General features: G+C 42.2%; 1 protein-coding gene across 5 annotated transcripts in view; it reads left to right on the top strand.

The window, feature by feature from the left end:
* LOC111981475 (CXADR-like membrane protein) overlaps positions 1–12,480 on the top strand; it is a 143,216-nt gene that overhangs the window by 126,138 nt on the left and 4,598 nt on the right. For 4 of the 5 annotated variants that reach the window (XM_024012753.2, XM_024012751.2, XM_024012752.2 and 1 more), the window contains 4 exons: positions 2,636–2,834; positions 10,725–10,892; positions 11,839–11,961; positions 12,118–12,259. In XM_024012753.2, the coding sequence (XP_023868521.1) occupies positions 2,636–2,834; positions 10,725–10,892; positions 11,839–11,961; positions 12,118–12,259 (632 nt within the window). The remainder of the gene's footprint in view (positions 1–2,635; positions 2,835–10,724; positions 10,893–11,838; positions 11,962–12,117; positions 12,260–12,480) is intronic. The other variant, XM_024012754.2, reaches the window with a different exon arrangement.

The raw sequence follows: 12,480 nt of genomic DNA, 5'->3' as shown, positions 1-12,480 counted from the left end.
GGTATATGCAATACCAGTCAAAAGTTAGGACACACCTACTCATTCAAGGGTTTCCTTTATGTTTACTACATTCTACATTGTTTGAGTAGGTGTGTCCAAACTTTTGACTGGTACTATATCATTTTTGGAGGGGATTTTGGAAATTCTACCGCGACCACATTTTCATATCAGGCGACCCCACATGCGGTCGCGACCCCTAGTTTGGAAACCGCTGGGCTACAGAAAAATTGGCATGCATGCATCCAATCTTTTAGTCAGTCAATGTCCACATTATTATCTCATATTTTAGAATGTAATAATATTTTGAATATCATTGCATTGGCAAAGCCTACATTTATTATTATTCTTAAAATGGTAATAGCCTACTTTTTTGACACTTTTTGCATGCTTTTTTTGGGCAGGGGTTCTATATTAGTCCCTATATGTAGAGTTATATAAATTATACAATTGTATAACATTTGCCATTGTCTTTTTGTACCCTGGTTAAAGTATTATTGTCCTAGGCCTATGTTCTTGTATAGATGGAGTTATGGGCCAATTTGCATATATTCACCTTTTATTCCTCTATGTGGAACTGCGTAAACTACTTTTTTATTTTTGCTTCAAACCATTTTGAAATGTTGATCCCAATGTCACAGATTGGCCCCATTTGTTTATCGAAAGAACCTCATATAGCGCAGCACGTGGTATGATAACCACATAATCATAATAATATGATAACTCTATTTACAATAGGGGTTAACGTTCTCCGTCACTGCGATGGATTTCCGTCATATGTATTCTGGAGAGGTCATTTTTGATGTAGGTCCGCAACAATGTTTCTCTCTCAGTTACGCTGTGTGCACTGAACTGACATGCATGTTACTGACACTCCGATGTTCAGATGAAGGGAATGCAATCGTCTACAACGCGCATCACCGCAGCACTCAACTCAAACAGCGGTGTGTAGCCTACTGTAGATGCTAGCAAAGTATTTCAAAGCCTGATCTCTCTCCCTCTCTCTGCTTTGATAGACATGAATGAGTCTGCAACTCATCTCTCCAGCGTTGCACTTCCTCATTTATTTCCTTATAGAATCATAGCCGGGTGAAGGGTTCTGGAGGAGCTGCAGCACCACTGATACATTGAAATACATTTGCAAAGTTATACTGGAGGTGCTGCAGAGCCCCTGAAAAATGTAAATAAATTTGCCAAAGTTATAGAGTTACTGCTGTCTGTTCAAAAATAAATGAAATAATTCAGAATGGCCTACTACACCATGAGAAAGCATATCATTTAGCCACGGAGGATCAGCTTCTTCTTTAAAAAAGCCTAGCTGTACAGTGTAGCCCAACAACAAGTTCCCGGCAAATCTGTCAGTGAACAAACAGCATACAGACAAAACAGGCCTTTGGCAATACTTAAAATACAATCGCTGGGAAACACAGGTTGGAAAGCAAATGGCTCCTGCTGAAAGGAGGACTCTAATCTGTCTGCTGTAGGCCACCAAAATATTTCATACATTTTCTAAAAGGCCTATTGTTTTACAAAGTAAAACAAGAGAGAGGCTCTTGGCACGAGCACATCAGCCATTGCCAGCGAGTGAGCACCGCATCATTAGGTGACTCAGTGAAGCTGGAAAGCATTTTTAGGACTATAGTTTCTTCCTCATATTGTAGGCTACAATATGTATTTGCACACACCTAGGCCTAGACTATTGATGGATTCAAGACAAGGTCATTTTTATTGATCTCAGATTCTCAGTTTGTCAGTGTCAAAGTAGCCTGTCATTTTGATCATTTGTGTGGTATTATGGTGCCTTCATGACAACTGGGAACTCGGAAAGAAACAAGATCGAATCGTGACGTCAGTGATCTTCAGGTCGGAATGTTGGAGCTCTAGGAAGAGGCCTGAGCTCCCGACTTGGAATTCTGAGTTGGATGACCATTCAAAACAATTTTTTTCCACAGTTCTCAGTTGTCTTGAAGTCAGAGATTTCCCAGTTACGAGTTCCCATGTTTTGAACGCGGCATTAAAAAGATTATGCCAAAGTCTCAAGTCATGTAAAATGACGTAGAATTGCATGAAATGCATTTAGAAAAGGCCAAATTTTTCCCGGACCCTAGGTCACTAAAAATGTTCTCCATGTGTGCAACTTTTGTAAGTTCCTCTACTCTGCTGCTCTATGCCACTATGCAAATGCAATGATATGCATGCAACGCTTTACTTTAAAGGGGATTTGTTTTCTCATGCGATCCGGTACCTCAGAGCTCCCTAGGTCACCACCCTTTCGTACTGTACTGTATTTTGTGTGTGTGTGTTTGTGTGCATGCGTGCGAGTGTGTGTGTGTGTGTGTGTGTGTGGCTCAGTTGCTAGAACATAGTATGAAAAATGTATGCACTCATTACGGTAAGTCGCTCTGGATAAGAGTGTCTGCTGAATGACTAAAACGTTAAAAAAATGTGTGTGCATGCATGTATCCATGTGCGTGTCACCTACACACACCCACAACGTTTCCCCAGATAACCATGTGTACAGAACTGTTGCACCATAGTTCCAACTCTCCCAGACAAGTCCTGCTATACACAGCCAGCACCTCTTATCTCTCTGTACCTCTTCCCTCCGTCCCACCTTCCGTCCCTTCCTCCCTGCCAGGTGATCACCTACTTTGCGGGCCGGGTGTACGACCCCAACGAGGCGGAGGCGGGCCGACTGTCCTTAGCCGGGGACTACCTCAAGGGGGACGCCTCCCTACTGATCAGTGACCTCACCCTGAGCGACTCGGGTGAGTACAGCTGCAAGGTGAAGAACGGGGGGAAGTACCATTGGAGCATGGTCAACCTCATAGTACTGGGTAAGTTCTGGACCCGCTGTGTATTTTTATAATTTTTCACACTTTAAACAAAAACCCCATCAAACAGGAACCATCAAAACCAGTTACCACCACACAAGGTAATATAAAGAGCTCCACCACATGATTAGTCACACGAACATAAAATACCCTCAGAGAATTGGGTTTGGTTAGGCTAACCCTGAATTCACCACAATACAGTATCATACTTATGTCACTTGAAAAGGGATGCACTCACACAACTAGTACAGGTGGCGGTGAGCATCTCTAGTCAGAGATTCAAGAGATGTTCACAACACCAATATTTCACTGTTAAAATGTGTAACATGGTTCTAAATGCTTACTGTATGTGATGGATAGCAATTACAGAAGTGATACTGTCCCTTATCTCTTCATATTGTCCCACTGGTCACATACTGGTTGAATTTAAGTTGGTTCCATGTAATTTCATTGAAATTACTTTGAACCAATGTGGAATAGACGTTAAATTGACGTCTGTGCCCAGTGAGGTGGTTGACTGGCAATGACCACACAAACACTGTTGGTGAGATGTTTGAATCACTACCTAACTAACCTGTTGGTGTCACTAAAGTATAAGATGTCAGTTACTTGTGACTTACTTGTAAAAGCGAAAACAAACTCCAAAGGGTCGACATTGGACCACTGCCACATGTTGCTACCGATCCAAATCCTTAACTGTGCAATGACAACAAGAGATAAAAGCGTAACTAGCACCAGTGGTGGAAAAAGTACCCAATTGTCATACTTGAGTAACAGTATAGATACCTTAATAAAAACTTACTCAAGTAAAAGTGAAAGTCAGAGTAAAATACTACTTGAGTAAAAGTCTAAAACTATTTAGTTCTAAATATACTTAAGTATCAAAAGTAAAAGTTTTTTTTTTTTTTCAAATTCCTTATATTCAGCAAAGCAGATTGCACCATTTTCTTGTTGGAAAAATGTACTGATAGCCAGGGGAAGACTACAACACTGAGACATAATTTACAAAATATGTATTTGTGTTTAGTAAGTCCTCCAGATCTGAGGCAGTAGGGATGACCATGTGTTCTCTTGATAAGTCGTGAATTTGACAATTTTCCTGTCCTGCTAAGTATTGAAAATGTAACGAGTACTTTTGGGTGTCAGGAAAAATGTATGGAGTAAAAAGTAGATTTGTCACGCCCTGATCTGTTTCACCTGTCTTTGTGATTGTCTCCACCCCCTCCAGGTGTCGCTTATTTTCCCCAGTGTATTTATCCCTGTGTTTCCTGTCTCTCTGTGCCAGTCGTCTTGTATGTTTCAAGTCAACCAGTGGTTCCCTGGTTCTCCTGCTTTTTGCATTCTCCTTTTTCTAGTCCTCCTGGTTTTGACCCTTGCCTGTTTCTGGACTTTGTACCCGCCTGCCTAACCATTCGCTTGCCTTGACATGAGCCTGTCTGCCACTCTGTACCTCTTGAACTCTGATTCTGGTTTTGACCTTTTTGCCTGTCCACGACCATTCTCTGCCTACCCCTTCGGATTCATAAACATTGTACGGCTACAATCATCTGCCTCCTGTGTCTGCATTTGGGTCTCGCCTTGTGCTTGATAACATTATTTTCTTTATGAATCTAGTGAAGTAAAAGTTGTCAAAAAATATAAACAGCAAAGTAAAAGACAGATACTCCAAAAATGACTTAAGTAGTTCTTTTTACTTAGGTGCTTTACACTACTGAGTAGCATCATTGACACTGTGATAAAGTGTCTAGCTGTGGATAGCTCTAATATGAGCTCTCTCCAGGCTGTCCTACCTCGTACGGTCTCCCACATTAGACGTTTAGGGAGTGCGCCGCATACATTTGTACAAATTGGCCCACAGCTTTGCAATGGCACTTTCGATTTTTAGGTAGACAAACATTAGCATTTGTCTTGTTCAATGGGAAGATAATGGTCTTGGGGAAGGGGGGGATTGGAGTTGGGTGGCATTGGAGGTGATTCTGACACATGAACAAGATGAAGGGCCCCCTGCCTCCCTGCCCCTCCTCCTCAGCCCCCCTAATTTCATCCTGGGTAGAATTTGCTCTGCTCAGCAAAATGAGGAGAAAACAGAGGAAGAGAGGTCCGTGATAGAGAGCAAGGAGTGGATGGGGGGGGGGGGGGATATGTATATTATGTGTACGTGTGTTTGATCATATTTGTTTGTTCATAGAGATAACTGTTTTCAGCTGGCAAGAATACATTTCTTTGATGTCAATGTGGTTTTCTGCAGCAATGACAGTAGTTAAAAAGTACCAAAAATACAAAAAAAACACACTGGTCTATCCTGGTTGATCTATCTAGTAGGAGATTATGTGACCTGCTTACTTACGTTTTTTTCCCCCAACAACGCAGAGTTAAAGATCAGATAAAAAAATGTAATCAAAAATAAAATATTGGCACATTGAGATTTGATGAGCTATTTAGCACTCTTGTTTAGAAGTTGTATTGCTTGGGGGTAGAAGCTGTTCAGGGTCCTGTTGGTTCCAGACTGGTGCATTGGTACCACTTGCGGTGTGGTAGCAGAGAGAACAGTCTGTGGCTGGAATTACTGTGATATGAGGAATTATCATAAAGCCTGAAGCTGGCAGGGAGACCACATCCTCTGTCCAGGACAGCTGCATAAGATGCATACTCCAAACACCGATCAGCATCTTATTTTTCATATGCGAACATTACTTTCTGGTCATTCTTAAACAGAATACACCCATCATTGTATCCGTGCCACCACAGGAAGTGAATCTGAAGTAGTAGACTCCTCTCACTGATGCTGTGAAGATACCTGTATGACAAAAATAAATATTGTGTATTGATTCATAGGTAAGTGCCTGCTCAAGGGCACATTGACAGTTACCTTCAGTCTCCTCCTTCATCTGGTTCTTTGTGAACTGAAGTTCAGCCTTGGTGACACTCAACTCGATTTTCAGATCATTTAATACATTTTTGACTGTTACTTTTGACTGGTACTGTATATATATATATACAGTGAAAAGTTTGGACACGGCTCCTCATTCAAGAGATTTTCATTATTTTTACTATTTTCTACATTGTATAGTGAAGACATCAAAACTCTGAAATAACACATATGGAATCATGTGGTAACCAAAAAAGTGTTAAACAAATAAAAATATATTTGAGATTTGAGATTCTTCAAAGTAGCCACCCTTTTGCCTTGATGACAGATTTGCACACTCTTGGCATTCTCTCAACCAGCTTCATGAGGTAGTCACCTGGAATGCATTTCAATAAAAATATAATTTCTGGAATTTCTTTCCTTTTTATTGCGTTTGAGCCAATCAGTTGTGTTGTGACAAGGTAGGGTTGGTATACAGAAGACAGCCCTATTCGGTAAAAAAACAAGTCCATATTATGGCAAGAACAGCTCAAATAAGCAAAGAGAAATGACAGTCCATCATAACTTTAATACATGAAGCCTCAGAAATTGCAGCCCAAATAAATGCTTCACAGAGTTCAAGTAACAGACACACCTCAACATCAACTGTTCAGAGGAGACTGCGGGAATCAGGCCTTCGTGGTTGAATTGCTGCAAAGAAACCACTACTAAAGGACACCAATAAGAAGAAGAGACTTGCAATGGGCCAAGAAACACGAGCAATTGACATTAGACTGGTGGAAATCTGTCCTTTGGTCTGATGAGTCCAAGTCTGAGATTTGTGAGACGCAGAGTAGGTGAACGGATGATCTCCGCATGTGTGGTTCCCACCGTAAAGCATGGAGGAGGAGGTGGGATGGTGTGGGGGTGCTTTGCTGGTGACACTGTTGGGGATTTATTTAGAATTTAAGGCACACTTAATCAGAATGGCTACCACGGCATTCTGCGGCGAAACGCCAACCCATCTGGTTTGCACTTAGTGGGACTATCATTTGTTTTTCAACAGGGCAAAGACCCAAATCACACCTCCAGGCTGTGTAAGGGCTATTTGACCAAGAAGGAGAGTGATGGAGTGCTGCATCAGATAACCTGGCCTCCACAATCACCCAACCTCAACCCAATTGAGATGGTTTGGGATGAGTTGGACCGTAGACTGAAGGAAAAGCAGCCAACAAGTGCTCAGCATATGTGGGAACTCCTTCAAGACTGTTGGAAAAGCATTCCTCTTGAAGCTGGTTGAGAGAATGCCAAGAGGGTGCCAAGCTGTCATTAAGGCAAAGGGTAGCTACTTTGAAGAATCTAAAATCTAAAATATATTTTGATTTGTTGTCACGTGTGCTCTCTCTCAGGCCTCTAGGTCACCAGGCTGCTCGTTATGGCTCACACCTGTCACCATTGTTACACGCACCTGCGCGTCCTTAGACTCACCTGGACTCCATCACTTTCCTGATTACCTTCCCTATATATGTCACTCCCTTTGGGTCCTTCCCCAGGCGTCATTGTTTCAGGTCTGTGTGTTGTTCGTGTTTCTTGTTTTGTATTATGTTTTCATTTATCTATTAAATTATTCACTCCCTGAATGTGTTTCCCGACTCCCAGCGCATGTCACATTTGTTTAACACTTTTTTTGGTTACTACATGATTCCACGTGTGTTATTTCATAGTTTTGATGTCTTCACTATTATTTTAAAATGTAGAAAATAGTAAAAATTAAGAAAAACCCTTGAATGAGTTGGTGTGTCCAAACTTTTGACTGGTACTGTATATCTTTATTGTAACAGGCAAGACATATTGAGGCCTATGTCACTTTTATAAATGTGCCCTGTATATGCAACATAAATATAAACATTATACTCAACACACACACATATTTACTTTATATATATACAGTACCAGTCAAAAGTTTGGACACACCTACACAGGAATCTGCCCCACTGATCCTCAACACTGGGGCCTGTCAGGGGTGCGTACATAGGCCTCACCTGTATTCCCTGTTCACCCACGACTGCGTGGCCAAGCACGACTCCAGCACCGTCATTAAGTTTGCTGATCACCGACAATGATGAGACAGCCTATAGGGAGGAGGTCAGAGACCTGGCAGTGTGGTGCCAGAACAACAACCTCTCCCTCAATATGAGCAAGACAAAGGAGCTGATCGTGGACTATAGGAAAAGGAGTGCCGAACAGGCCACTTAACATCGACCGGCTGAAGTGGAGCGGGTCGAGAGTTTCAAGTTCCTTCGTGTCCACATCACCAACGAACTATCATGGTCCAAGCACACCAAGACAGTTGTGAAGAGGGCACGACAACACAGATTTGGCAAAGGTCCTCAGATCCTCAAAAAGTTCTACAGCTGCACCATCGAGAGCATCCTAACCGGTTGCATCACCACCTGGTATGGTAACCACTCGGCATCTGACCGTAACGCGCTACAGAGGGTAGTGCGTACGGCCCCGTACATGATTGGGGCCAAGCTTCCTGACATCCAGGACCGATATACTAGGCGGTGTCAGAGGAAGGCCCAAAATAGGCCCAAGTCATAGACTGTTCTTTCTGATACTGCACGGCAAGCGGTACCGGAGCTCCAAGTCGAGGACCAAAAGGCTCCTTAACAGCTTCTACCCACCCCCAAGCCATAAGACTGCTGAACAGTTAATCAAATGGCCAACCAGACTATTTACATTGACACCGCGACTAACCTGTACCCCGGCACATTCACTCGGTACCGGTACCCCTGTATATAGCCTCGTTATTGTTATGTAATTTTCTTGGGTAACTTTGGGATTTTATGACATTTTTTTACTTTAGTTTATTTAGTAAATATTTTCTTAACTCAATTTCTTGAACTGCATTGTTGGTTAACCCCATCAATCACCATGGCCTGAGTTCTGTCACTAAGATAATCATGAAACTGTGAAGCGGCGTCAGCGCTCAGGCCTATCGAGGACAACTTATTCAATAAAATAGCATGATCAACAGTATCAAAAGCTTTTGACAGGTCCACAAACAAAGCAGCACATTTCATTTTAGTGTCTAAAGCATTGACAAGATCATGAACTAAAGTGATTGCTGAAATAGTGCTATGCCCAGGCCTAAAGCCTTTACATTCAAAATACGTGTCTCAGATAAAAAATAGCAAATTGGGCATTTACCAATGATTGAAGAATCTTAGCTAGACAAGGAAGCCTTGAAATGAGGCGGTAATTATTAAGATCACTACTATCCCGCCCTTATGGAGTGGCAGCACAAGAGCTGATTTCCATACTTTTGGAATATTTCCTGATAAATGTTACATAAAAAATTTGAGTTATTGAGGCAACAATGATTAAGGGCGGGGATAGTAGTGATCTTAATCATTACCGCCTCATTTCAAGGCTTCCTTGTCTAGCTAAGATTCTTGAATCTTCTCATCCTTTTGCTGCTTGCCTGCCAATGCATGCTTGTCCCAACCAAGCACCCAAGCTAACTGGTTAAAGTTGGCAAGCTTGCTAGCTAGCTACTTCCAGACACAAATGAGAGCAGATCTCACTCTGACCATTTTACACGCTGTAGCAGAGATGGTTAGGCTGTTTACATGTTATCTAGAGCGTTCTTGACTAACTATTACTTTGTTCGCCTACATTTACTGACACCGGACGTATTCAACAGGTGTTGCGCGTTCGTAAATTCATCGGTTGTTCTGCGCTCTCACACACTCGGATGAGACTGCTCTGAAATCGGAGTAGATAGCCAGAGTGAATTTGTGAAAGCAAGAGATATGCTAACTGTGTAACAGTCATTCAAGTTCCTGCTAGCTAACCAAATGACACCTGCATCTCTAGTGGTGTATAGTCACTGAAAAATGATATCAGGGGAAAAAGTCAGTCACTCACCCACTCCTCCAATGGCATGACATGACATCCTCCTAGCCAGCTATCTAGCTAATGTTAGGCTGTGTTTTTAGCTTGCTACATAGATAGATACGCTAACCTATTAGCCACGTTATGATTGACTTGTGATCATTGCCTTTTTTAAATTTATTTTAAATTGAACCTTTATTTAACTAGGCAAGTCAGTTGAGAACAAATTCTTATTTACAATGACAGCCTACTGGGGAACAGTGGGTTATAATTCACCAATACATTTTTTGGTAGTCCAAAAAATACTGCTCTCAGGTTGTAAATCACAGCTGGCCTGGTACATTGTTTGCTGCCTCCATATGGGATGCACTGTTTCAGTTTCAATGACTCAATATTCTGGAGAAAAATTGACAACTAAGGGCTCCCGAGTGGTGCAGCGGTCTAAGGCATTGCATCTCAGTGCAAGATGTGTCATTACAGTCCTTGGTTCGAATCCAGGCTTTATCAATAAGAATAAATAAGAACTCAAGATGTGTTTGGCTTTCTGTTGATCATTATGACATGATTATGTATTTCAAAGTGAGCAGTGTGTTCTTCGCCTGTGTTCTCTCTCTTCTGCTCCTCCACCTCTTTCTCACTCTCTGTCAGTCTGTTCTCACTGCTTGTCCGTCTGGTCCCCATGGCTAAGGCAACATTCAGTTAGAATATAGTCACAGCTTTATTGGTTTACTAATAACATGATTTACTACACTAAATTGATAACATAAAAATATAACTATATTACCTATATTCCATATCTTCAGCTCATCCGCTTGGCTCTTATAGCATGTGAGTTCAGTCTTAGTGATGCTCAACTCTTCTCTCTGCTCCACCACGCTCGTTCCCAGGTTGTGCACCATGTCTCTCAGGTGTTTCAGCTAAGTCCAGATGTCAGGTTGGGTGGTGGTCTGTGGGTCAGTCAAGGGTGAAGTTTGGCTCGTCGTAAACTTTAACCCCCTACTCTCTCCCTGCGCCCATGATGAACCAGAATATGGACCTGTTATTTATCTAATTCAAAGTGTCTCTCTCTCTCTCTCTCTCTCTCTCTCTCTCTCTCTCTCTCTCTCTCTCTCTCTCTCTCTCTCTCTCTCTCTCTCTCTCTCCAGTGAAGCCCTCTAAGCCACGATGTTGGATGGAGGGCCGGCTGTTGGAGGGTAGTGATGTTAAGATGAGCTGTAAGTCTACAGACGGCTCTGACCCCATCAACTACAAATGGGAGAGGGTGCTGGACAAGGGAAAGTATGTAGGGAAGCTGCCCCCACTTGCCCTCATAGGTAAGCCCTCTAGTCCACTGCATACTCTTTCTGTGTGTGGATGTATTTGCTGTGTGCATGGGTGCAACCATAAGTCTTCAAGACATAATGACAAGTCTGTCATAAGTCAGATTAGTCTTTAGTCATAAACTGACTCAAATGTCAACTTGATACCTGTTCTAAACATTTTCCTGCACTTTTGTGCCATATCCTCTTTTTTCAGATCCCCTTTAAGGGCTTTTGGGACAGAACATACTTATGTAATTAAAGTATGTGTCAGAATGCCAGACCAATTTCAAATCAGATCTACCACCTCAAGAATTCCTTATTTGTATCCATTCAAGTGTTGGGAGAGAGACTCGACCAAGTTGCAGACTCGACCAAGTTCTTATTCAATAACAATCCCTTATCTACATGTACCTGTTCTGGGAAACTGGCCACAGTCACATCTATTACAGCAAAGGTCTGAGTTGTCCAATCCCAAATCAAACACCAGCCCCTACGCCTTATGTTTTTGTGTACTGTAGATCTTCTAGCATTGGATAGTTTAGGTAATATGGCGAAAACTCCCCCTAGTCTATCAGAGGGTAATGTACAGCTATAATGCAATGCCGCAGATTCTTATCGAATCCTATTAGGGGCCGCTAGCCCCTAATAGTTTGGGAATGGGCCAATGAGCATTGGTCCAAAAAGCAGTAGTCTATATCAGGAACAGAGAACAGTACTATTCATCACACATCCACAGAAACATTATGAAAGTGACCTTGCAGGAACATGCAGTAGAGACACCAGTTTGGATGGTCACTCTGAATTAGTTTACATTCTTAGCTATCACAATTCGGTGGTTGTTCAGGCACTGTACAAATAGCCATCCCCTGCAATGGTGTTTCTGGATGTGGTAGTTGAGAAAAGCTTTAAATTGCATCACAATCACTGTACCTTGTCCTGTTGTTTTTTCTTGTGTAAGATTTGAAAAACTCAGAGATAGTGACACTGAGGAACCTGACCAAGGAGAGTACTGGGGTGTATAAATGTACCGCCAGCAACGATGTGGGAGAGGAGAGTTGCACCGTAGAGGTCAAGATACACTGTGAGTAGCCCAAGCTATAACCAACACAAACACACACACTGCCTCATATTATAACCCCATAGATGTTACCAAAAATGATCTGTTGGACTTCAAAAGAGTAATAGCTATCACTTTCTCCCAACCTGTGAATCATATTTATCTTTGTGTGCGTTTCAGATGTGCGGGGCATGGGTGTGGTGGCGGGCGCTGTGGTGGGCGTGTCCTTCGGTGTCCTCCTCATCATTCTCATTATTTGGCTGGTGTTCCGCAAGAAGGAGAAGAAGAAATACGAGGAGGAGGAGACCCCTAACGAGATCAGGTACACACACAGACGCAAACACATTTAGGTTGGTGTGGGTTCATTTTCAGATCATCAAATATACAGAACAAAATCAACCAGAATTAACAAAAAGTAAATACATAAACAGATAGGGTGGGGAAAAACCCTCACCTAGTTGATACAAAAAAGGACTTCACTCTGTTCACCAACACAGGTTCACACCACCACCACCACTTAAACCCGACTGCGTAGCATCCTCT

The sequence above is a fragment of the Salvelinus sp. IW2-2015 genome, linkage group LG20 (genome assembly GCF_002910315.2).
Source record: "Salvelinus sp. IW2-2015 linkage group LG20, ASM291031v2, whole genome shotgun sequence".
Classification (NCBI taxonomy): domain Eukaryota; kingdom Metazoa; phylum Chordata; class Actinopteri; order Salmoniformes; family Salmonidae; genus Salvelinus; species Salvelinus sp. IW2-2015.
The sequence above is the reverse complement of the archived record's forward strand: the minus strand, read 5'-3'. Positions and strand labels throughout refer to the sequence as shown.